At 53.4% G+C, this 26,348-nt stretch overlaps 1 protein-coding gene across 6 annotated transcripts in view; it reads left to right on the top strand.

Annotated features, from left to right (window-relative positions):
* CLEC16A (C-type lectin domain containing 16A) overlaps positions 1-26,348 on the top strand; it is a 205,797-nt gene that overhangs the window by 88,578 nt on the left and 90,871 nt on the right. For all 6 annotated transcript variants that reach the window (XR_006963619.1, XR_006963620.1, XM_047087900.1 and 3 more), the window contains 3 exons: positions 1,933-1,983; positions 5,247-5,375; positions 14,725-14,845. Coding sequence is in view for 4 of the 6 variants with exons in the window: in XM_047087900.1 (XP_046943856.1) it covers positions 1,933-1,983; positions 5,247-5,375; positions 14,725-14,845 (301 nt within the window). In the remaining 2 variants the exon portion in view is untranslated. The remainder of the gene's footprint in view (positions 1-1,932; positions 1,984-5,246; positions 5,376-14,724; positions 14,846-26,348) is intronic.

Here is a 26,348-nt window from a genome sequence, read left to right as displayed (position 1 = left end):
ATTTATAGACCTGTGTGCCAGGAAACCTCGTACAGGCTTCTAGACGTTTATCATTAAGGGTAGTGAGATTTTGTAAAGGACCACTATGACTTGGAGTAACAGAGAAATTTGTAGATTCCTCTTCGGATTCCGGATGTTTAGTTTTGAAATATCTCCTTGTGATGGTTTTGTGTCATTCTTATCTAGGGCATGATGTATTCCTTAGGGAAGCACGTAATTTGTCAGCAGTAGGTGGATTACTCCATATTCACATGGACCTAGTCCCTTCCTGGTTTTCGACCTCTGCGTCAGGTCTTTCCAGGTCCAGTTAGCCACAGTTTCTCCTTGTTGTTTGGCTGATGAGGAGAAAGGTGTTAGCGCTGCCATTTTCTTGTTGTTCAACCTCTTTGATTTTTTGTATTCTCTTTAAACTGCCATGAATTATAGGCACATAGGCACCAGAACTCTTTTCTTTGCAGGAAGCTTTTTAAGCCACTGCCCATTATTGTCCATGTTCATTGAGAGAAAAGCAGGCCTTGTAATCTAGGATCCACCTCGTCAGGCTCAGACGACCCCGTGCAGCTGCAGCATGGTGGGCACACCCAGCCGAGGGTGGACCCCTGCGGGCCCCCACGCACGGGGGAGGAAATCCCAGGCTCCCCTTAGACCATCGCGAGAGGCTTGGCCTCAGCAAGGATACACGTCCTCGGCAAAGCCCAGGAGAAAGCGGAGGCCTCACGGCTGCATTAGTCATCTTTGGGTCTCTTTCCAGGATAACTGCTCTTAGTTTGTCCCCTGCCCCCCACCCCCACAGAAAGTCTTGCATTGCAAAAACCGAAAGACAGAGATACATAGCTAGACATTTGCCCAGAGGGTTTTCTTCACCATTAGCGAAAGGAGAGCTATATTTGAATTGCAGCTCCCTTCTCCCCACCCAGATCGTTCTTTTATCCTGTAAGTTTTACTTATGAGGTCTTACATATAATACAATCCTATAAGGTCCTAAGTATAATAACTCAGAAGGCGTTGGATATCTCCAGGGTCGTGATTTCTGTGGTTCTTTCGTGGAACTTATACTGGAAAAATGTATAAAGGATCTCCTCCATTTCCACCCTGCCCATGTATTTGTGTTCGTACATGTGTGATTCAGGACTTAGGAGAGAGACAGGACAGTTCCAATAGTCCAGATCATTCAGCTGAATCTTCCCTCCCCTCCCCAGCTGTGCTCTGTCCAGTGGTGCCCATAATGACCATGCTCGCATTTAGCAGCCCTGGCCGGGCGGCGGGCTCTGTGCTCAGGTTGACCCGTGTCACCCTCACGGCGACCCGCGTAGATGTGGGCTGTCACCCAGCGAGAGGCTCTGAGAGGTGAAGCTGGGATTTGGCCCCTGGTGTACATGTTTCAGACCCAAGTTCTTAGCCATCACAGCCCCGCGGAGCTACAGAGCCTCACAGGCGTGCCTCAAAAATGAACAGACCAGGCTGTATAATTTTAGCGTTAAGTATACTTAATTATATGCTTCCTTTCCGAGGTGTGGCGCCTCCTGGTTTGAACACGGCAGCTGAGCCGGGCTTCCCCATCTCTCCCACCGTTCTTGACAAATACATGATGTTGAACACTCGCCATTTTAACCACATTTATATTTTAATTATATGTGGTGGTGTTTTGTTGCTGTTTTAATTAGCTGCCTTGACAGAAGGGATCTAACTATACGTGCTTAAAAAAAAAGCGGGGGGGGGGGAGAGAGTCGTTGAGAGGCGCAACATGATATCCGGGCTTTCGTTTGAGAGAGCGTGTGTGTTCATGCTCACGTGTGTGTTTTACTTCCTGGTGATTTTCTAGAACTCGCTAATGAGAACCAGATGGCCCCCCAAGCCGTGAAGTGGAGTTTATAATACTTTGGTGTTTATGGAAAAAATATGCATAATCTCCCTCCCTTCCTTCCTTTTTAGGGAGAAGAAATTTTTTTGGACATGTTTGAAGACGAGTACAGGAGCATGACAGTAAGTGAGGGGCCAGAAAGCGCTGGCGTGGCCTGTGCGGCTCGTCCTGCGGAACCGAGAGAATTCTCACTTGGGCCTTTAAGGACACAGATTGGTGGGGAACTGAGTTGGCAACGGTGCCTCTGGCTCGCTGCCACTTTTGAAATCTCAGATGACACTCACTCCCCCTGTTAGGGTCGTGCCGTAGATGGGTCAGAAAGATTCACTTGGGTGCAAAATGGTCCCTGACTGAGGTCTCACGCCACGTCAGGAATGTAAAGCATGTTGTACGTGGTTCTGCCCTTGCTGCCCGCGTCACCCTGATGGGAGTGGCTGCTGTCATTCTCTCCCGTCACCGATCAGGAGGCCCCAGCCTGCCCAGCCAGGGAGGTGAGAGCCAGGATTCCAAGGCAGAGCAGTTCCCCTGCAGTGTCCTGCCCTTCTCTGCTGGGCCCCTGGAATGTTCCAGCGTGTTGCTTGTCCTCGAATCCACGGCACCGGCTTAGAGTCCTCCCCGTCTGCCTCCGTCCGGCAGGCACGGTCATGGGAAGAGATCGGGTCACGCAGCTCTCTCTGTCGTGTTTATTTCTCTGCATCCCTAACACCTGCCCCTTCGTTGGCAGTCAGTAATTAGGTGACAAACGTCCTTTTCGTGGACACTGCTCATCAAAGAGTGAAGCGATTCGGGAAGTTGTAATGAACCTCAGTGTCACAAACACAGAAGCAGCTTGCTCAAAGTGGCTCCTGGCTCCCAAGCCCATCTCACCGGGGGGTGGACTGCTGGGCCCTCACCACACCCCTGCCCTCGGCGCTTCCGGGCCCTCTGCGGAAAGGGAACGTTGTAAATTGGCATTCTTCGTCTCCAGATGTGCCCGAGTAGTGCCCGGGCCTCCTCCGGTGATGTGTAGGCCACCCAGGTGTATCTCACACCTCGTGGTGGCCACTGCCCCCCATCATTCCCCTGACCCCCCGGAAGAGTGTCTCTGTGTCCTACTCTTTGTTTGGACCAGTAATGGAAGTGGAGTGGATTCAGGGGCTAGCTACCACTTTATCTCACCCCCGGGATGTCTCCTTCTGCGTTGCGGTTCTCCACAGTTCGGTTTCCTGTTTGAAACGAGAGGCTCGTACGTCACCTGACGATGTGGAGAAGCTCGGGGTCCTAAACCCCTGCTCAGTTCCTGCTCTTGTTACCTCCTGACGATGCGACCTTCAACGGGTTGCTTCCATCCTAAGCCTTCATTTTTCCCGTCTGTAAAATGGGACCCACACCACGCACCTGGCCTGGATGTGTAATACCGAAGGGGTGCCTCCCATAGACGGTGTGCACGAGTGCTTGGCTCCCCTCCCTCCCACCATAGGGGCCTCCCCCGGCCTCGTTTGTCTGTCTTGTCGCATGTTCATTGTGTGTCCTGCACGGTGTCTGGCACCCCAGAGAACCTGAAAGGGGGCACACCCCATACCTGAAAGTCTAGTCCTTAGGTCAGACTTCAGGAACCAGTCGCTGAGCTAAATGAAGCAGAGATAGACCCTTGGGTGCTGCTGATGTGCTCACGGAGACCCTTGTGCTAAATCCAGGCCTTCATTTTTGACCCTCATTCATTTCTGAATCACCTCCTATCTAATGCAGAAGGTGTAATGATGGCAGCCGTCTGCTGTTCCTGCGGAAGGTGGTGGAGACAGGTGGGGCAGCGCGGAGTGGGCTGCAAGGGGGCGGAGGGCAGGCCGGAAGGCACTGCCGGAAGGCGATGCCAAGGGCGGCCCCGGGGCAGGACATGGGGCTCTGCCACCCTGCCCTGGGATAAAGGGACTTGGGATGAGGGACCCCAGGCCTTTGGAGGAAACAGCTTACAGCGGCCCAGAGGAAGAGGCAGGCAGGGTGTGCTGTCTCCTTGGCTGCTTAGCACAGACAGCCGGGCCCTCACCACACATGCCGTGTATAGTTAGCTGTGTGTTCCAGGAGGGAAAAAAAGTGATAGCATTGAAGCCCACCTTCTTTAAAAGATAGATAGATAGATAGATAGATAGATAGATAGATAGATAGATAGATAAAGGGGCGCCTGGGTGGCTCAGTCGGTTAAGCGTCCAACTCTTGATTTTGGCTCAGATGATGATGTCACAGTTCCTGGGATGAAGCCCCATGTCAGGCTCTGTGCTGACAGCACAGAGCCTTCTTGGGATTCTGTCTCTCCCTTTCTTTTTGCCTCTTCCCCCTTGCTTTCTATCTCAAAATAAGTAAACATTAAAAAAAAATCACTCACATATTTAAAAAAAAAAAAAAGACACCTAAGACAGCATGTGATGCTTGAAGCAGTAAAATTAAATCTCTAGGACATTTACCTATATAGGAAATCTCATTCCTTTAGGGTGTCTGGTAAATGAAGTGTCTGTGTCCAACGATGCATGCACATTCAGTGTCAGTACTGATGCAGCAAAGTTCCAGGAGGGGAGATGTTGTTACCATTCATTGTAGTCATCAGAGAAGACTTCCTGGAAGTGGTGTGGAGCTAGGCAGACAGTTCCGCTCCTGTCTGGCCCAGCGGCTGTGGGCATACGCGCTCTCTCGGGGCTCGGTGTTCCCCTCTGTAACAAGGGACAGCATCAGCACTCCCGTCCAGTGGTAGGTGAGCCCCACAGGTGCCCGGAACTTAGTAGGTGCTCACTGAGTAGCTTTGTTTTTCTGATCCCAGGTAAGATGCTGAGCGGCTGAGGAAGGAAGTAGGTTGGTGGTCATGTGGCAGGAGTCGTAGGGCGTCTGGAGCAAGGCGGGCCTGGGTCTGCATCTTAGTTCTGCCACCAGCCAGCTGAGTCTCCGTCTTGTCGGCGGACTGGGAAACATCCCTTCCGGAGTCTTCGGGGGGACTAAATAGGATCTGTAGCCCACCGCCTGCCTGCAGTCGGTGGTCTGCTCTCCACAAACGGGGGGCTGCCCTCACTAGGTCTGTCGTCGTCACTCTGGGGAGTACAAAGAGAGGGAGGAGGCTGCGGTCAGGGACCCGCTCCCCGCTGGGTGGAGGGGCCCAAGAGGGTGAGAAAGCACAGCTTGCCACAGCACGGAGGCAACTCGTCAAGGGTGTCCGAGCTGTCAGTTCAAGGGAAGGAAAACTCTGCGTCTCGGGAAACAAAGGCTCGCGGCCCGCACGTCTGGCCGCCTCGAGGCCTCGTGCCAGCCTTAACGTGGGCGCACTGTACCCGTTGGCTGTCGGCGGGCGAGACGAGGGGCCCGTGTAACCTGCCCCGGCCCCTCCCTCCCTGCGGTGAGGTTTCCTGTGATGTCTCTCTTTCAGATGAAGCCCATGAACGTGGAGTACCTCATGATGGACGCCTCTATCCTGCTGCCCCCGACGGGCACGCCGCTGACCGGCATCGACTTCGTGAAGCGGCTGCCGTGCGGCGACGTGGAGAAGACGCGGCGGGTGAGTGAGCGCAGGTGGGACCCACCTCTCCTGGGCTGCCGTCTGCCGGGGCCGCCGCCAGGGCCGGGAGGGAGGGTCTTCCAGCAGGTCGGGAGCCCGCTGTCCACCCCGTGTCCGAACAGCGGGCGGACGGGCGCCCCCCTCGCGCCCTGCCGCCAGGACAGACTTCTCAAGGGGACCTGCCCCTTGCTAACGCAGGGTTGAAATACCACGGCGTGGTGCCGGGCAGGCTGCCTTCGCTGGTGCAGGGCACGACCCCCAGCCCCGGGCTCTGAGAGAAAGCCTCCGGGCCACTGTGGGCACCGGGGGCAGGGGGGTGAGCAGAGGGCAGGCGGCGCAGGTGAGGCCCGTGTGAAACTCTGGCCCAGAGAGGCTCAGCACCCCCGCCCGAGATGGTGTGGTGTTAAGGTATCTCAGGGATCTCCAGGCAGGCACCCGCTAAGGAGACTGCGATTCTCGCCCTGCCTGCTTGCTTCCGCGTGTGACGGGCACATTAGTTCTCAGAACCCTGCAGCAGCGCGCACCCCTTATCAGCGCTTTTTTTCTGAAGCAGTCTCGCAGGGCTCTTCACGGTATGCTATCTCTCTCGTAAGATCAGCTTCTTTCTTAGAAAGCAGCGTCACCTTGGGGCGCCTGGGCGGCTCAGTCCGTTGAGCGTCTGACTTCAGCTCAGGTCATGATCTCACAGCCCGTGAGTTTGAGCCCCCCATCGGGCTCTGTGCTGACAGCTCAGAGCCTGGAGCCCCTTGGGATTCTGTGTCTCCCTCTCTCTCTGCCCCTCCCCTGCTTGCGCTCTGTCTCTCTGTCTCAAAAATAAATAAAAACATTAAAAAAAAAAAACTACTTTAGAAAGCACTGTCACCTCTTCCTAGAAAAGCATTCCCTGGAGACATGAATGGATAAATGAGATGAATCCCTTGCCCTCTTCTTCTGAGTTAATCCCAGGCTAACCAGAGCCACAGAGGTGTTCGTTCTTGGATTTTGAGAACCAGGAATCACCTGCTGGATCGGCCTCAAACAGGAAGATTCCGTGGGCTTCCTCTGCCCAGGCGGTGATTTCGCCTTGGACGCGTGGGGTGGCGGGGGACGCAGAGGAAGTCGGACATGTGTGTTTTAAGTCCATCCGCGTTCCCTGCCGTCTGACCAAACCCGCAGACCTCACCACAGGACCCACCCTGTCTGAGCCAGAGCGAGGTCCAGAAGGCTGTGAATGTTGAGAGCTCCTGCTCTGTGTTGGTACTGCCTTCTTTCTGGTTCGTGGTCCCCCAGTTTTCTTAATGCTTGTAGGAGCTCATGTCTGACAGAAAGTGAGTCTTCGTATCCGTTCTTAGTATGAACCTCCTCATGTAATTTTACAATTGTCCTAGGAGGCTGTGCTAAATTTAACCCATCTCACAGAGGAAGAAACGGAGGCATGAAGAGGTCCAGCGATTTGCTCGAGGTCCCCCAGCTGATAAGTAGCAGGAACCAGGACTCGGCTCGGGCAGCGTGGCCTCCAGAGCTACCCTCTTAGCCACTCTGACCTGCCACTCCCTACTGCCACCTTCGTCGTATTTATCAGTCCTACGTGGTGCTGGGCACCAGGGACGGGGAATACACCGCCTCAGTCATCTAGGAGTCAGAGTCTAGAGGCCAGGGTAGGAAAGGCGGCGTCATCAGTTTAAGGAATATGGGGTCAGGCTCTTAATCCCACCTGGGGAGCGAGGTGGCACGGGCACCAGAGGGATAGGCCGGGCAGCCAGGGGGTGCAGAGCGCCAGGGAGATGTGGCTCATTCCAGCACCTCTAGGGAAGGGACATGGCTGGAGCGCAGAGCGAGGGAGGCCCAATGGGAAGTGATGAGGCTGGAGGGAGCTGATCTCAGGGGCCTTAGAGCCCAGCCAGGACCTTGGCCTTGGTAGCTGATTGCTGACATCAGGCCCTGCCAGCCCAGGGCAGACGGTCATGGTCCACAGGAGGGAATGGGGGAAATTCAGGGGTGGGGCAGATGGCAGAGGGAGGGTTGCTTGGGCTTTGGGGTTCCTTTACCCATCTGAGAGGAGCACGTCCCTGCCCTTGCCAGAGGTATTGTGGGGAGTCAGTGAAAGGCAGAACACGAAAGGCCAGTAGTAGTCCTTTTTTTTTAATAGATATTTTTCTTTTCTTTTTTTTTTTTTAAGTTTATTTATTTTGAGAGAGCGAGAGAGTGCATGAGCAGGGAAGGGACAGAGAGAGGGAGAAAGAGAGAATCCCAAGCAGGCTCTGCACTGTCAGTGCAGAGACCAAGGCGGGGCTCGAACTCATGAACTGTGAGATCATGACCTGAGTCGAAATCAAGAGTCGGATGCTTAACCGACTGAGCCACCCAGGCGCCCCAGGCCGGTAGTAGTTGCTGGTGGTACGGGCCTCCTTCTTCTCTTTGCCCCTCACACCTCACTTGGTTGTAAGCGACCTGCCTCCCTTGCCGCAGACGGGATGCGTAGCCCAACTAACTGAGCACAGACAGAGCGCTGGGAATGTCTGCACTTCCCCGGGGTCTCTTGTTCAGTCTTTGTCTGTGTGACAAGTTTATAAAAGCAACTCTGAAGCCTCAGGGCCCCTGGGTTTAGAGCCCGCAAGAAGGTGGCCGAGTGGTAGAAAAGAGGGCCGGCCATCTCAAAGCAAAGCCATCTACCTTAGAGACGCTTTCCTTTGTGACTTCAGATTTCTGAAGGGGAGTTTTGGCCACTCACCTCAGTTCGGTTCCTATTTCAAGGAGCTGTCTAGAATCCTCCAGAAGCTCCAGAATCCTTAGCCCATTTCAGACATCAGAACGCAGCAGTGTGCTTTGAATTTGAGCTAAAGGAAGTGTATGGTTTAGCAAGCAATTGAGGGCTTATGTGGTTTCTTTCAAGTTCTTTGCTTGTATCCAAAGAACATTCCATTTCATCCTTTTGGATTCAAAGGTTTTCTTCTTCTTCTTCTTTTTTTTCCACCAAGGAAACTTTTTTAACTTTTAGGAGGCTGACCCTTTTCAGAAATCCCTTCTGTTTCCTTAAGGACTTGTTGAAGGAAGTTCAAACAACCCTTAATAATACATCATTCCTAACTTGTAAAACAGTCCTCCCTACATTCACCAGAGAGCCCCTGGACACTCACCGTATGCCAGATGCTGTGCCCGAGGGCACAGAAGTGAACCGGGCTGAGGGGACATTTGAGTACAGAGTTCAAGATGTGAATAAGCACGGCATGTTCAGGAAGCGGGGCGACCGGCAGGCTGAGTGAAGGGAACGGGACAAGACAGGAGGGTGACCGGGCCTCGCAGGCCATGGGGAGGCACCCAGCGCTGAAAGTCACGTTGTGCCTCCTGCGCATTCTTCCATTCGACAGACGTGTTGAGCATTTGCTAGGTACTGTGCAAAATGCCAGAATAGACAGTGAACGGAGATTGTAAAACGAGACCAGAAAAGCAAGAGAGCCACTGAGCCATGCCAGCTGGTAAGGGAAGTTCACGTAGAAACGAAGGTCCTGGGAACTACTGGGGTCTGATGAGAACGTGTAAGCAGAAATGGGGACTTGGGCTGGGCCCCTCCTAGAGGCGGTGAGAGAAGCAGTTTAGAAAGAACACAGGCTGGTGAGACCAACCAAGTTCAGTGCCGGCTCCAGCTGTGTGGCATTGGGCAAGTTGTTCAACCTCATCGAGCCTCACGTTGCTCGTGTGTTCTGTGCCTCAGCTCCTGCCCAAGGTAGTTGGAAAGACGGGCTGCAAGGTGCCTGGCAGACAGGAGGTGCTCAGGAAGTACTTACTGTGCGGTGAAGCAGTCTAGCATCTCAGGAGGGAAGGAAAGAGAGTTTTTCGTGGTCTCCTGAAGCTTAAGGCTAGAGAAGAGTTAGAGGAATTTTGGTGAACATCAAAATCTGGATTTAAGCCAGTAGCTTCCTTTCCGTGGTAATCTGGGAAGCCATTAGGAAACACGTGTATTTGTGTGAAATTGTATCTGTCCCTGAATTCTGTTCCCTATCCCCACGTAAAACCACACACAGGTTTTGTGTTTATCGCTGTTGACCGTGAGGAAATAGGATATTTTGCTTTTCTCTCTGGATGTGTATTACGCATGAAAGAACATCTTGTGAGGTTCTAAAAGTGGAGGGGAAAGAATTTCCCGTGATTTCATCACCCAAGACCCTTTTCGCGTCTCCTCCCTGCCTTTGTTTGCAAGCGTGTCTTCTCATGGAGGCAGAAGAGTGCCTCGTGGCCTCGCTTCCAGGCCCCTCCCTGCCCTTTCTCCGTCCTGCGGCAGAATCAGGAAGCTCTCCTTGTTGTGACGCGGTCGTCGCAAGTCGAATCTCTTACCGGGGCCTGCAAGTTTATCTGGTGACTTCTGCCATGACTTAGGCATCTTTCTGCTGGTTCGATATCCTGGTTGCTTCCGGGATCACATTATTTTCAGCTAAACTGTCATGAGCAGCTTCACGAATACAGTGTTTTCTTTCTCCTGGCTTATTTCTTTAGGATAAGTTCCCAGAAGTGGAGTTTCCGCTTCAAAGGGTATGAACGTTTTTTGCGTGACACTGTGCATCCCGGCAAGGCGCTTTCCCAACGGGCTGTGCCCGCTTTACACTGCTTCGGCGTCCCATTAAGAATGACTGACTTGGGGCGCCTGGGTGGCGCAGTCGGTTAAGCGTCGACTTCAGCCAGGTCACGATCTCGCGGTCTGTGAGTTCGAGCCCCGCGTCAGGCTCTGGGCTGATGGCTCAGAGCCTGGAGCCTGTTTCCGATTCTGTGTCTCCCTCTCTCTCTGCCCCTCCCCCGTTCATGCTCTGTCTCTCTCTGTCCCAAAAATAAATAAACGTTGAAAAAAAAAAAAAAAAAAAAAAAAAATCTGGATTTAAGCCAGTAGCTTCCTTTCCGTGGTAATCTGGGAAGCCATTAGGAAACACGTGTATTTGTGTGAAATTGTATCTGTCCCTGAATTCTGTTCCCTATCCCCACGTAAAACCACACACAGGTTTTGTGTTTATCGCTGTTGACCGTGAGGAAATAGGATATTTTGCTTTTCTCTCTGGATGTGTATTACGCATGAAAGAACATCTTGTGAGGTTCTAAAAGTGGAGGGGAAAGAATTTCCCGTGATTTCATCACCCAAGACCCTTTTCGCGTCTCCTCCCTGCCTTTGTTTGCAAGCGTGTCTTCTCATGGAGGCAGAAGAGTGCCTCGTGGCCTCGCTTCCAGGCCCCTCCCTGCCCTTTCTCCGTCCTGCGGCAGAATCAGGAAGCTCTCCTTGTTGTGACGCGGTCGTCGCAAGTCGAATCTCTTACCGGGGCCTGCAAGTTTATCTGGTGACTTCTGCCATGACTTAGGCATCTTTCTGCTGGTTCGATATCCTGGTTGCTTCCGGGATCACATTATTTTCAGCTAAACTGTCATGAGCAGCTTCACGAATACAGTGTTTTCTTTCTCCTGGCTTATTTCTTTAGGATAAGTTCCCAGAAGTGGAGTTTCCGCTTCAAAGGGTATGAACGTTTTTTGCGTGACACTGTGCATCCCGGCAAGGCGCTTTCCCAACGGGCTGTGCCCGCTTTACACTGCTTCGGCGTCCCATTAAGAATGACTGACTTGGGGCGCCTGGGTGGCGCAGTCGGTTAAGCGTCCGACTTCAGCCAGGTCACGATCTCGCGGTCTGTGAGTTCGAGCCCCGCGTCGGGCTCTGGGCTGATGGCTCAGAGCCTGGAGCCGTTTCCGATTCTGTGTCTCCCTCTCTCTCTGCCCCTCCCCCGTTCATGCTCTGTCTCTCTCTGTCCCCAAAATAAATAAACGTTGAAAAAAAAAATTAAAAAAAAAAAAAAAGAATGACTGACTCTTCGCGGCCGCTTCCACAGCCTGGTGGGCTTCTAACCTGGGCGACTGCCCCCTAAACTCCGCGGCTTGCAGGTGTGGCAGGGGCAGTGGCGAGAGGGCTGGACCTGAGCGCTGTATACGGGGCGGCCCCGGGGCTCGGGGGCTGCGCCTCTGCGGTGGCCCCTGAGATCGGGGCCGGTGGGTACCCCCCATTCCCAGAACTTGCATCTGGGCTCGGGGGATTCGTGTGACTCACCCAGGTCCATCTGAGCCGGAAGCCGTCCTGCCCCACTTGGCGAACTCGTTCCCCACGACCCCCTCGCAGAACTCGCTCTTGGGGGCACTGGAGCACGCAGGACGCGTCTCTTCTTGGTACTTGAGCGTGCTCAGCTGTCACTCCTGTCCAAAACGAATGTGTTCTTCCAGTGTCCGTCTGCCTTCCTGGCATTCTGTGGAAGCTTCAGAAAGAGTAATGAATCCTTTTTCCTTTTCAGTAAAACTTGACAAATTGCATGTTTATTTGGCAAAGTCCAGAGAAGCGCTCAATAAAAGCCTGGGTCCCAAGCCTTAAATCTTTTGAAGGCAAAGGCATATGGTTGGAAGAATACAGACTTTGGAGTCTGGTTATTAGCCGAGTCACTGTGGGCAGGCTGCCTCACATCCCCGGGCCTTGCTTTCCTGTCTGTAAAATGGGAACCACGCAGAGTTGTTAAAAGGCTTCAGTGAGATGTCGCGGTCTTGCCTCGCTAGTACCTGGCAGGACTCTGGTGAGTAGAGGGGGTGTTATTGTTTAGGGGGCTGTGGGATGAATTTGAGGGCCTTGATCCTGGTGTTTTACCTCTCTTTTGTGGATTCTTGGACTTGTGTGGCTAGTCAACGTGCCTGGTGGACCCTGTAGGACCCCCAAGGGACCCCCATCTTTAGTCCAAATGGAGCACCTGGCCCTGTGGGGTCCGTCCTCCCTCGTGGGCATGGGCTTTTCACACCCTCTTCCTTCTCTTAACTGGGGCAAGAACCAGGAAAAGTATTTTCGGGGCGTTTATTTTATGTTCTGTATTCTTCATATTTTTATTATTCTATTATTATTGTTGTTATTATTATTATCATTTGGTATTTCTGGAAATACCTGCCATTTGTTGCTTGCAGACCAAAAGCAGATGTGTTACCAGAAAGGTCCCTCCTAGGAACCAACTTCTGAACTTTTATATTGGAAGGTTTTGGTTCTCAGAGTGATGGTCTGTAGAAAGCCCCACACATTTCTGTTCTCAACCCCCAGCGAGGAGGGTCCTGCTTGATTTCTTTGCCCTCAGAACCCCGGGAGGAATGGGTTTTTGAGACAGAAATGAAGCATTCACTCAGCTTCGACCTGACCGATGGGCCTTTTTTGGTCACATCCGAGGCCCGTGACTCATTATTTGAGAGTTCAGATGGCCGTGTAGTTCAAATGACCACCCACATCTTGGGCTTTCTGCGCTCAGGCCGGCACAGGCGTGTGAATTTCTTCGTGTGCTTGGTTAAGTGCCACAAGCATCAGACATTCCCGGTTCCAACCCCAGCTCAGGCATCATCAGCCCTGTGAACTTGGTTCAGTCTGCCTCTCCCCGTTCCGTCTCTTCCCGTGTCACGGCTTTGACACTCTTTGACACTGCGGTGAGGTGCCCACGGTGCCTGGCACGCGGTGGCTGCTTCATAATTGCCGTTTCGATTTTAAGAAAACGAAGCCACACTTCTTTCTCTTCAGATTGTTGCAGACGTCTTACGAAGACTGTACTTTAAAAAGCTGATAAGAACAATCAGACCGATACTGATGCAGCTGCCACTCTCACTGCGATATAAAAGCTTATCTTCCTCTAGTACTTTGGCATGACCTCAGAATGCATCCAGGATGTAGGATTGTTCTTCCGGTTTTCTACGTTAGGAGATCAAGAAAGTGGCTCAGGTCTCTTGCCAGTTGCAGGCCACGGCCAGATGAGGCTTTCCACGTGCGGGTGGGTATCCTTGTGGCCTGGGTCATCGGGAGCCAGCGCAAGCCCCGCTCTTTGGAGGCAGAGGCAGGAATTTGCCTCCCCCCAGCCCCGCCCCCGCCTTGTTTCGGGAGGCACCTTGTCTTGTGAAGGGCCGCCTCCCCGGTCAGTGGGCCAAGCCTGTAGCCTCAGAACTGTAAACAAGAAGACCGAAAGTGGGCTGGCGCTCATCGCTGTGTGGCTTGCCAGTGGCGACAGTGGTTTGTCCCCGTGCCCTCCCCCGTGCCCAGCTAGCGAGTGGCCGCAGTGAAGGATGGCTGCCCCTTTACTAGCACATGCTAGCCACGCCCCCGCCCCCCCCCTGCCCCCCCCGCCTTATCTCAGAGCCTCCTAGCAGCCCTGTGAGGCGGGGGCCACCACCCCCATTTCACCGATGTGGACATTGGAGCTCACGGGGGTCGGGGGCCTTGCCCAGCAAGTCCAGCGCAGACCTCGTGTGTCTGACTGCAGAGCGGTTTCCCTCAGGCCTCAGGCCCATCAGCTACGCTTCAGGGGAAGAGGTGGGAAGACGGCCTGTGCGAGGGGCTGCCCCTCGGCTTCCTGGTCTCACCGGTGGGCCACTCAGCTCCAGTTGGGGACCCGAGGGTAGCTTGCGTGCTGCCAGCACAAGCCGGGCCCGCGGTGAAGGCTGCTTTCTGCACAAACATCTCTGGTTCCGGGGCCTGGGATTCTGCTTTCTTCCCGGTCTCTGGGAAGCGTGGATGGCCATGCTGGATCCCTCCTGGACGCCTCTTCCGCGGGCCAGGGATCCCCATGCTCGCGGAGCTGCCTCTGTTCCCAGAGAGCTGGCTGGGTCAGTGTGAGGGGCCCTTGGGGCACCGATGTGCCCGCACACCTGCCAGGCCCCAGGTCTGCCGTCCCGTCCACAGCGTAGCCCCTGTGCAAGGCCAAGGGGCTGAAGCTTTGCTGTGCACGGGCTCGCCCAGGAGGGGCAGGGGTGGGCTTTTAATCGAGTCGGGCTGCCCTGAACCCTGCAGGGTTCAGCCTGTGTCCTCTCTGCCCCCACGTTCAGTAGGTGGGACGCGGGAACGCTGTCACTTGGGATTTGCGTTTCCAGATTCTGTACTGGTTTAGTGGGAAGAGGCCAGGTTCCAGCCCTCCCTAGATGCGTGCCCTGGGGCAGGGAACTTCACCTCCTTGGGTCTCAGTGCCTTGTCCGCAAAGCGGGCCACCTGCTGAGGACGCGGGGGGTGTGGGGTGGGGTGGGGGGGGGTGGTCAGAAGGTCACGTGACACTAGGGGAGAGGTGTTGGCAAATGACAGGTGCTCGGTTGAGGTGAAGTGCCCTCACTTGTGGATAAGTGGGAACAGGCTGCACCTGTTGATTTTCTTTCTTTTTCTTGTTCTTTTTCTTCTTCTTCTTTTTTTTGTGTTGCTTTGCAAACACCAGAGCCCTGGGACTGGGACTGGGAGAGGTGGACTTCGTTTTGTTTGTTGAAATCAAGAGCCACTGTGTGATTTCTCCACATGGAGCACGTCACCTAACTAACTACAGGTTCATTCTTTGCTGCTCCCCAACTGTTTGTGCAGGCCATCCGGGTGTTCTTCATGCTCCGTTCCCTGTCACTGCAGCTGCGAGGGGAGCCCGAGACCCAGTTGCCACTGACGCGGGAGGAGGACCTGATCAAAACTGATGACGTCCTAGATCTGAGTGAGTCACGGCAGGGGTGAGGGGGCGGGGTAGGGGGCAGTGTCCGCTCCGCCCTGCCGGCTCAGACGTAGCTGGGAGGGTCAATGTGCCACCAGCATTTGGGACTGTGGTTGATCCGTCACCAAGCACCAACAGAGTGTGCGTGTCCCACAAAACTCCAAGAAAGGGCCCTGCCTTCTGGGCGCCTGGAAGCCCGTCGTGGGTTCTGCTCGCCGCAGCCCAGGTGGGGCTGTGCAGGTCGTCCGCCGAGGGGTCTGGGTGGGGTGATCGGGGTCTCCGGCTCCAGGATCCCTGCCCTCCATATGACCGTGGCACTGCCAGTTTGATTGGTTTTCTGTATGATGCCAATGATTAAAGATTCTGCTGCTAAAAAGGGGGGGGAGGGACTTTCAAAAGTGACTGTGGGTGACTTGATTAAAAGCGACAACGGGCATTAGCCTGGTTGCGTTCCGATAACCCTTCTCGTACGTGTAGGGCTCTCTCTTTCCTCCCATTTGCTATAGGGCACGTGCACAGGGATGGGCAAGGTGGCATGGTGACATAGTAGGATTCTTCGGTTAGAAGAGACGGAACACGCAACTTAGGCTGGCTTCAGGAACAGAAAGGGGAGTTGGCTGACGTCACTGGGAAGTCCAGGAGTACGTTGCCTTCGGGCATAGCTGCATCTAGGGACTTAAGCAGCGTCATCAGGAAGCTGCTGCCGTTTGTCTCCGCTGGGCTTCCCTTTGTTCTGGCTTCATCCTCAGGAGGGCTCTCATCAGATGGTGACAAGGTGGCCATCTGCCGTTCCAAAATCTACTGAACTGGCTAAGCAGCCCTTCCAGAAATGGGGCTGCTCTTTCCTGTGACTTGATGGAGGTCCGCAGCAGGGCTCTCATTGGTCTGGCTTGGGTCCATTGACCATCCCTGAACCAATCTGTGGTCAGAGGAATGTGGTTCACTAATGGGTGAGGCCGGGGTCTCGTGGCTGGTCCTTGAGCTGGGCGGTGGGGCCCATTTCTTTTGAAAGAAAAGACTCAGACTCCACCTGAGAGTGAGGAGGGAGGTTGCCCTCAAAGAAAACTCAAAGACATGGAAGTTGAGCAGGCGGGACCCGCAGAGGGCCACCCTTTGTAGCATATGGTAAAGACAGGGTCCTGTTGTTTTAAGTCCACTTTATTGAGATCAGTTTACGTCTGATAAAATTCACCAAGGTTTAGCGTACAGTTGAATGAGTTTTGACAGAAGCGTTCCGTTGTGTGACCCACGATCCTGATGTAGACCCCTGAGGGTTGGCACTTGAGCCGGATACCCCTGCCCTGCCGTGTGTTCCCTTGAACCAACGATGGAAAACACCCCCCCGCCCCGCTTCTATTTCCTCACCTGTAAAATGGCAATGAACTTCCTTATATTATGGGCCTGTGTTGAGAACTGAGCAAAATACCGTATGAAATATTATACGACTGAGCATTGTGTCCAGGGTATAACTGTGCTCAGGAAGCTGCAGTCCTCTGTATTACCTGCTAATTAAATAAGGTGATGCATAGAAAGTGCAGAGCTTCCTGTGTGAATAGAGGATTCTCCGTAAGTGATTATGATGGGTTTTACCTGTTTGTCTTAACTTCTTCTTCTTGCCTTCTTCTTGTTCTCTTTTTGTCTTCTCTCTCTTGGAAGAACAAGGGAGCTGTGTCCTGTATGGGCCGCTCTCTGCTCATCTCCTTTGGCCCCTTCCTCCTTGAGAGATGGCCACAGGGATTTCTTTAAGGGTTTAAATTGATTAAGCTGACTGGAGAGAAGATAAACCAGTCTTTCTCTGATTGGATTCAGGGAAGGAGGGAGACAGCTTGCTTTCATGGGCAGCAAGAATGTTCGCATCCATGAAATGGAATTAAATTTTATGCTGGGAATTCACGTTGCTTCCTTCCCCCTCCACCTAGGAATGGCCCGCTGAAAGAAAGGTTAAAAGTCTTTCACTTATCAATTTTAATTGACTAGATTGCTAGTTGAGATCACTTAACTGAACCTTTTTGGGTAGCTGGCCATTAAGAAAGTAATGGCTGTCTGTCTTTACCCAGCCCCATCACAAATTATGTCTTCACTAAAGGGCGCCATCCAGAAAGTACTAGGAATTGTGGGTTTTATGAGCACATGATACTAGAATAAGGTATGCACGTGTTATTGTTTGACTTTTCTTTCTTCTTTTTATTCTTCCTGGCGATTGTTCCTAAATGCTGGATCTCCCCTTCCATTGGGGAAAAGTCAGCACGCTCTGCACATCACAAAATGCCTTCTATGTGCATAAAACGTAGGCAACATCATAACCTAGACGAAGGCATTCATATTTGCCAAGCGATTGGAAACTGGGCATCCTCCTTGTGAGCGTAGTGATTTGAGGAGGCGGACTTCGGGGAGAAATGCTGGGGGCTGGTCAACTTTTCCCGAAGGTGATGTGATACGGGCGGACCGGCACAAAGGAATGCCAGCTCCAACCGACCAACAGATTGCAGGAGGAGGTGACTTAACCTGTGTTTACTGACCTTGTCACACATTGATAAGAAACCACAGCCCCATCACATATCTCCAGACCAGCTGTGAGCCTCTGGGTCGGGTGTGGCAGGTGAGCTCTGACAGGCTGGCTCCTGAACCGGAGCCTCGTGGAGGCCTTCACCCCTGCCCCTCCGGAAAGAAGCCAGCTGCCCGTGCTCGAGCCTGTTTTGTTTTTGTTTTTGCCGGAGAGGAGAGTGGCTTGGGGCAGGGGTCACAGACTGGCAGCGTGAAGGAAGGGAGGGCAGGCGGGCAGGAGGCAGGGAAGGGGGATGGGAAGGGAAGGCTGGCTTGACTAGATGAAACAGATCAGACTTTTAGAGAGAATGGTCCCGTGAATCACCACCTACCCCGCCTCCAGCTTCAAAGGTTGTTACTCTCACTGCCCCTACCATTTCTCTTTTTATATACCCGCGCCCCGCGTATTAAAGCAAATGGAAGACGTCGCATCATCGCATCTATACATACTTGTCTCTAGCAGACAAGGACTGGGGGCTGCTCTTATTAACTGAATTGGTTGCCACCCTTGCAGATGGTGAGCTTGCCCGGCCCCGCTGCGGCTCCAGATGGAGCCCGGGCAGGAGGGAGGGCTGGCGGCACCGTGCCCACTCCGACAAGCCATCGGGCTGGTGGCATCGCTCAGGGCCTTAGGGTTCCTGAGGCTCGGAGGCCTTGCCTCTAAAATGGTTCTAAAGACTTGCCGGGGAGCTGTTGAAAATCAGATGAGATCACGTTGGTGAAGCTCCCGGTGCCGTGCTGGGCCCATCGTAGGTGCTCGGTGAGGGGAGAGCTGGCTGTCGTCCCTGGTGCAGCTGCTGGAGAAGTGACGTAGGGCTCACACTGCGGGGCTCCGCGGGGCGGGCATCTTCGGCTTTGACAACGATTTGGAGGAGCGTATCCTGACGTGTTTAAACCAGTTCATCACTTGTATGATGGCCCCGTTTTGGGGGTAAGAAAGGCCGCGCTGGCTGCCTGCGTCCAGGTGAAGGGAGCCGCACCAGGCAGGGCACACCTGCGTGCTCCCTGATGGGCCTCCTGACCGACGGGCCCCTGGAGTGCCCTGAGGACAGCAGGCCGTGACCAGAAGCCAGCTTCCTGCCAGAAGTGGCACCAGGGCCTTCTAAAAGGAGTCTTGCCTGTTTCTAGAAAATATGGCCAATCACGGTAGGGAGAAATTCCCCCCTTGTCCATATATCCTAAGTAGATACCAGGCATCCTCGTGAAACTCCCGGATTCCTTCCCAGCCTTTTCCACATGGCCACTTGACATTTACATAGTGTGGCCGTAGCATGTGCGTCCCACACCTAATCTCGTCCCCTGATTTTCTAGACCCAGTCCGCAGATCCATCCATTCATTCCACGATGTGTTGGGCGCCTGCTGTATGCCAGGCACAGCGATGGGAGCTGGGATGTGATGGTGAGCTGAGGCCAGCTTGCTCTCTCTCTGGTGGTGCTTCCAGTTTGGAGTGGGGGTGGGGAGGCCACCAACAGGTAAGGAAGTAAGTACACAATCACAGGTTGTCGGAGATGGTCTGTGGAGGCGGTTGGACCGGCTCTGTGCTCGAGAATAAGTAGGAGGAGAGACCTCCTGTCTGGTTAGAGAGGCCTGTCTGGTCAGGCACCGTGAAGGAGAGACCAGAAGATTGTGGGAAAAGGCAAAACCGAGGCCCGCCAGTTAGAGGGGATGGCAGAGGTGAAGCCGGAAGGGGAGAGAGCGTGGCGTGTCCGGCAGCTGGTGTGGCCAGCAGGGGAGAGAGGGGCTGAGATGAACCAGAACTCAGGCCCAAGGCAGCAGGAACCCATCTGAGCGTTTCCACAGGGACATCTGCCCTTAAAGTGTACTTCCAGGTCACTTGGTCCCAACAGAGCCCCAAGGGGCTGGAGAGGCCACGTGGGAGGTGGTTATGAACACGGGCTTGGGGACCAGGCTGTGTCTGGTGTGAAATCCCAGCTTTGCCCTTGTAACGAGCTAGCGTATGGCCTTCTACAAGCAAATTTCGTGTCTTAGTGCCTCAGTCTCCTCATCTGTGAAATGGGAGTCGGTGGGAGGAGTAAAGGAGTTAATGCGTGTGAAGTGCTTGGAGCAGTGCCTGGTGCGCTCGCCGGCCAGCCATTTGGAAGGCCCGGGGGGTTCGGGGATCAACCAGAAGTGCGAAAAGCGGGATGGGAGCACGGACGGCATTTCGTGGCGATGCTGGAGATCCAGCTGGACTCTGGGCTCTGAGCTTGGCGACAGTGTGGGCAGCAAGGGGTGGGGGTGGGGGGACAGCGACTCCATAAGCAAGGGACCAGCCCTGGAGGAGGAGAGGAAGCCTAGTTGGGTGGTCACAGAAGAGGTGCTGAGCTGCGGCCCGGCCGTGATGCCCAGGACGAGGGTCGGGCGTTGGCGGACACTGTCCTCAGGAGAGGTTCCCCACAACCGTCACGAACTTCGCAGTTACCGTGTCGAGCAGTAGAACGTTGGCCGAGGCGTCTCCTGGGACCGTTGCATACCTGGTGGCATTTCTCCTTGTGCCGTGTCACCACACAGATGGCTGTTGCTCACAGGTGCCCACAGCAGTTAGAAACCTAGGTCACACAGTCTGTGCGAGGGGGTCCCAACCCTCCAAACACGGGTCTGTACACCAGCAGCTCTCTGTACTCTGGGTCTGCCTCCTTGCCCAGGCTTGGACACACCTGTGTGGGGGCCTGGAAACAGGCCCGTGGAGGGCAGAGCAGTGGTTTCCTGTGGTTCCTAGACTGCCCTGCCCAGTACTGTGCCAAAACGATAAAACCCCAACAAACCCCTGGGGTTGGGATTGCCAACTTTTTATTTTACGAAGTCTTTTTTTTTTTTTTTTAAAGCATTTATGAACTACCATTTCATAAAAGAAAGGAATCCCAGATAAGTAGGAAGGGCATCATTTCAGAACAAGGGACAGACTTTCCAAGAACTATGCCTACATGCTATGTTTTAATGGGGTCTATTCTTTTATTCACCTTTGAGCGACAGAAAGACAGAAAGACAGAGTGCAAGTGGGGGAGGGGCAGAAAGAGAAGGAGACACAGAATCCGAGGCAGGCTCCAAGCTCTGAGGTGTCAGCACAGAGCCCGGCATGGGGCTTGAACCCACAAACCTTGAGATCGTGACCTGAGCCGAAGTCAGACGCTTAACCTACTGAGCTGCTCAGGTGCCCCAATGGGGTCTCTTCTTTAAGTAATTCAAGTGCAGGCCAATTACAAGAACAAAAGTGTCTCTGTCTTTTTTGAGCTCCGTCTTGTGGGGGAGGTAAGGACGGACCACCTGGGCACACAGAGGAAAGTCAGATGGCCACTGTGTTAAGGTGCCCAGGGGTTGCCTGGAAGTCACAGAGGTTTTTGAGGGAGCGACCACCCATCTGATGGCTGGGTGTGCATGCAGGTGCCTGGCAGGAGCAAAGGCCCTGGGGTTGAGGGGGAGTTCAGGAAGATGAGAAGCAGCGGTGTGGCTGGAGGGCAGGGCAGGGTGGTGAGAGGACTGCGTTTGCCTGGGGCCCGGTGTGTGGGCCTTGCACGTCGATCAGGGATTCAGGCTTTCTTCTAAGAACAGTGAGAAGTGTTTTTCACCTGGTGATACGATCGCATTTGTATCTCAGAAGGCCCTCTCTGGCCTCAGTGTGAGGGTGGGTTTACGGGGTGAGGGGCAGCGTTCCAGCCAGGAGTCCTGGAGAGAGGCCAGGCCTGTGAGACGGATCCTGCCAGAAGTGTTGTCTGAAAGGTAGTGCCCACAGGCTTCTTACACAGCTCGGTTGGCCCCAGCAAGTGGTTCCTGAGCGCTCTTGCTTTCTGCTCTAGGGCCCAGGTACAGGGACTCTAGATTGCTGGGAGGCCCATCCTGTTTGATCCAGCCTGTGCTCTTGAACCTGACCCAGACCCGTCGTGCCTTCAGAGCTAATTATTAACAACAGTGATGTCATTTTGGTTGATCTCGTCTCCCGCCCGGCCAGGCAGGCTGCTGTGGGCCATCCCCCAGCGCTCCCGGCTGTTTCTAGGCCAGGACCTGCCTGTTTCGACAAGGGAGCTGAGGGTGTGGAGGAGGCCCTGGGTCCCAGAGCACTGCGGACTCGGGAGAGGACGGATCTGACATCTGGATCCCAGCTCTGCCTCTACCTTGCTGTGTGACTGGAGACACATCGATCCACCTCTCTGAGCGTCGGTTCCTCATTTGTAAAATGAGAGTAGCAGTGCCCGCCTTTGCAGGGAAATAGCTGTGCAGACAGGTTGCAAACATCTGGCCCTCAGGCCCACGGATGTAGTTGGGTGTCTGGCAGAATATGTGTAATTTTATGTTAGTTGCCAACATTTTATTTATTTACTTACTTATTTACTTATTTATTTATTTTTATTAATTTTTTTATTATTTCTTACAACATCATATGCTCTGTTTTATTGCATCTCGTGTTGGGTAGAAGACAACACCTACCTCAATACCAATAACACGTTGCCAACATTTTAAAATCGAGGTATCTTACTGCACAAACCCAGATACCTCTCACTTTGAATGTGAAACGGCCTGGTCCCTTGGGGCGGAAATGCCCGCAGGCAGCAGCGGGCCGCCTCTTTGCAGGGGCATCCTTCGCACCAGCTCGCGCTGTCTCCAGCTGCGGGCCTGCGCTGGACCCCAGCTGCCCACTTGGCACCTCCCGCCTGCCACCACAGCGGACTCGAGCTCCCGCACCGACCTGTCTCCTGCAGCCTGTCACCTGCCATCTGTCACCTGCATTGTTGTAGTGGCCTCGTAACCAGTCATTTGCTTCTGCCTTGTCCCCTGCAGTTTATTCTCTGTGTAGCGTCCAGCGTCATCTTCTTAAGCCGGGGGCACCTGGGTGGTTCAGTCAGTTGGGCGTCCGCTCTTGACTTGGGCTCAGGTGGTGATCTCACAGTGTGTGGGTTCGAGCCCCACATCCGGTTCTGCGCTGACAGCACGGAGCCTGCTTGGGATTCTCTCTCTTTCCCTCTCTCTCTGCCCTTCCCCTGCTCATGTGCTCTTTTTCTCTCTCTCTCAAAATAAATAAATAAACTTAAAAAAAAGCCAGGTCACGTCCTACCTTTATCACAGTGGCCTCCTTCCGACCCTGACTCTACAGCGGCTGAGAGGCTGAGTGTTACCTAGCGCCGTCTGGCTAGCTCTGCTCTCTTGCTTCTCTTCAGACACGCCAGGCACACTCCCACCTCAGGGCCTTTCCTCTGGCCGTGCCCCCCACCTGCAAACCACTCACTCCCCAGAACAAGTGCAGCTGTGGACACTTACACGGCCCACGGAAACCCGTGTGTGTCAGCCGTGCTCCACATTCCGCATGCGTGTTTGAGTTTGGACCAAGGCCCCTGCTCTCTGTTATCCTTTCGTTTGTTGATGGATAGGAGAGTGAACGTCATGAGCGACCCTGTGGCATTTCCCATCTCCCCATTTCCTAGCATTCTGCGTGCTCATCCCAGTGCCCTGACAGGCGAGAGTTTGCAGGCCGCTTGGAAGTTCTGACTGTATTCATCACGTTGCCGAGATCCTCTCTTCCAGCAAGGGGATTGTGAAGCTCCCCAAGCAAGTGATGTGGTTTGACCGTAAGTCCATGAAAATGTCAGCTCATTGATTTGCTTCTCTTGCAAGGCCAGTGATAGTCTTGTGGTCCCATCTGTCAGTTCTGGAAAACTCTCCGTGTTCTCTGGCTTTGTTGATGGCCTGGTCATTGTCCTGTGCCTCATCCTGCCAGAACTAATAAAATGACATCATTAATAAAGCCTGTGAAACACAAATCCAGAGTGTGGGACATTCTAAAAGACAGCTGACTCGAACTTCTCAAAATCGTGAATGCCATGGGAGACCAAAAGAAAAAAAAAAGAGGGGAGGGCGTCCATTCTATTATTGTTCTAAATTCTCGAAACAGAGGAGACCCCACTGTCCATTTGGGTTGGGTCTGACTTAGACGGAGAGGAACAAATAGCTTGAAAGGACTTGTTTTTGAAAACTGAGATTGGGAAATTTGCACGTGGACTGTGATCGGGTCTTAGGATTGAGGTCCACATTACGTTTCTTAGGTGTGATAATGGCATCGTGATTCTGGGGGAGAGTGTCTTTGTTTTTAGGAGGCACAGGCTCAAGTGTTGAGGGCTAAGCTGACTGCTGCTTGCAAGTCGGGAGTGATTCACAAAAATGTGAGTGTGTGGGTGGACCAGTGAGAGAGGAAGCAAACGCAGCTTATGTGAACAGTTAGTGAATCTAGGTGAAGGGCATGTGTGTGTCTATTGTACTATTGTTTAAACCTTTCTGGACCTTTGAAATCTTTCCACACAGGAGCTTAAGAAAGTGGCAAGAGAGACATGGAGCCCTTGAAAATCATTTAATTAACGAGGAGTGGCATGCTTAGGGAAGGGGCCTTGACTTCAGGAAAAAAAGCTGAGTTGGAATCCCAGCTGTGCGCCCCGGGGCCCAGTAGTTAACCTCTCTGAACTGTTCTTCCTCTTTGTAAAGTGGGGATGATAAACTGCGTCAGGGCTGCTCTGCAGATTCAAAGAGAGAATCCCTCAGGAATACGAAAACCGTCCTTCGCATTCGTCAGCTGGACAGCACACGGGGTGTGGAACGACTTTTCTTTTGAGAATGTTCTCTGTGGGAGTGCTGACATACCAGAGCCTCATGACTGCTTCTGTCCATGGCATACATTGAAAAGCAGAGGTGGTCACACAGGCGCGTTGATGAGACGATGGTTTCTTGGAAGGATGACTTTTAGGAAAGTGGGTGCTGGCTGATTTGGCAAAGAACTGAAACGTGCAGGGGAGGCCTCATTCAGACTCGGATGGCTCCTTGGGGGCAAGTCATTGCAAGCGTTGGTGCCTGGAGCTCAGGAGAACTGGCTTGTTGGGCACCGACGCTGAAGCGGACTGATGTGGAGTCAGAGGCACGTGTGGATGTGGCCTTCGAAGTCCCATCCGGAGCTGAGTGTGGTCTGTGGCTCTGCAGCCTGCACCCCCACTGCTCTGTGTCTCTGAAAGGTCTATAGTGCGGCAGAGCGCCCCAGCGGGCACCCCACCTGGGCGTCACCTGACCTGCGGACTGGGACCACTCTCGACCCAGCTCCAACCCCACCCCACGGTCCCAGGGTCACCAGCCCCCTTGCCTCTGCCCTGACTGAAGTTTCTCTGTCCCTAGTGCCTCGTGCTGGGCCTGGCCCACAGTAGGTGCTCTGAGAAGGCTTGCGGGTTTGAACTGATCAGAGCCTTAGCAGTGGCTTTAATTATTCGTAGACGCTTAAGGCACATTCATTAACACGAACGTGGCATTTCTGAATGTCGTCTTGAGCAATTTGAGGCAGTTGGATTGCAAGTTAAGAACCCTGCATTTGAACCGTCTTGACCATGCGTTTGAATAGCCAGGGCCCCAGTGCAGACCGCCCTCCCCACCCCACCCCCACCCCCCACAGGAGAAATATACCAAGAATCTTAAACTGACCTTGGAGGTTTCTAAAAACGCACATTGTGTTAATGTCAATAGTCGTGCCGGCCTACGTCATCTTACCTGAGAAGTAAAACACTGCGTTTCCGCCGCCCCCCTTGCCCCTCTTTGATACTAGAACCCCGAACTCGATTGCCCAGAAAAAAGCGTGCTTGCATTAACCCACCAATTCTCTCAGGGAACAGAAAACATGGGATTAACAGCATTTCCCACCCCCTCTATGAATCAGGCTGCTTCTCCGTGTGCTTGATGAATAATGTTGCTGGCCCCTTTTCAGAAATGAAGTAGAAATATGGAGCAGTGAAATTTGTATCTTATAAAGTGGCTGGAAATGTGGTTATAATACAGCTGTCAGTTTTGTTCAAGTGGAAAATTTTAAAGTAAACCCAATTGCAGCATTATTTGGTTCTCTTAAAGCAGGGTGATGTAGCCGTTTCCTGTGTATTGATTATTTGATTGGTACCTGTCTGCTGGACTAATTTTTTTTCTTCTCAGTAGCGCTCATTGATGTGGTTTAATGTATATTCCTGTAATCTTTCCCTGTTTTATAAACTTACAATGATAATTGAGCTACATTAGAGAGCCGTGTCCTGCTGAAATCACAAGGTCACCTAATGACGGTGCCCTCTGTTGTCGGTTGTGCAGTCAGTAGTCCCCAGGATTGTTCTTCGGAAAAAGACAGAACTTGCAATTTTCTTTCCCCCTCTAGGAAGCAGAATTTCTAAATTCCACTCTCTGCATTGGGGAAATGAGGCGTTCTGAGTAAAAGAGACTGGTTTTGAGCTTTTTCCTTCCTTGCCTTTGAAAATCGTCATTTCTGCTGAAGACACTCCACGATGCAAGTGTTTTTTCCCCACATCCCAGTCCTTCCTGTGTGTTTGCAAATGGGGCCACGGTTTTGTTCCTCGGATCAGAGGGGACCTGCTGGCCTAGATTTGCTCAAGGAGCGCTGTCTTCTGAGGCACGGCTCGGCCATTGGGAAGTGGACGGATTTCGGACACGGCTCTCTTCCAGGGCGGCCCCGGCATTCTCAGGCTCTGTGACCCAGGCGTGTCCCCCTAACCTTGGATCTCTCTGTCTGTACGTCACGGGGCCGTCGGAAGGGAGGGATGCTGCCTGCTGAGCAAGTGTCTGGTGCGACCTGATAGGGCCCGGCCAGCAAAGGCCAGCAGAGAAGCTACTCCGACTTGACAGTCTTCCCCAGTCAATAAATGGGAATTCCATCTGCGTAGTCACTCAGGCCAGAAGCCTTGGAGTATCCTGTCTTCTCTCTTTTTCTCACCCCTGCGACCACGCCCTCTGCCAGTCCTGCCAGTTCAGACATCAGGTAGACCCACAATCTGGCCCCTGCTCACCACGTTCCAGGCCTGCACCCTGGTCCAGGCCCTGGACGCTGTCCTCTGTCTGGTTTGCCGGCTTCCTCCCCTGCCCTTCTCCACCAACAAGAGCCCAGGGCATCCTTTCAGAGTGGCCGTCGGAACCCTCCAGAGCCCCCCTCCAGAGCCCTGCCCGTGG

This window comes from Lynx rufus, unplaced genomic scaffold (assembly GCF_022079265.1).
Source record: "Lynx rufus isolate CCGP_SWC_20201006 ecotype Redwood Valley unplaced genomic scaffold, mLynRuf1.p SCAF_23, whole genome shotgun sequence".
Classification (NCBI taxonomy): domain Eukaryota; kingdom Metazoa; phylum Chordata; class Mammalia; order Carnivora; family Felidae; genus Lynx; species Lynx rufus.
This window is presented reverse-complemented; position numbering and strand designations above follow the sequence as displayed.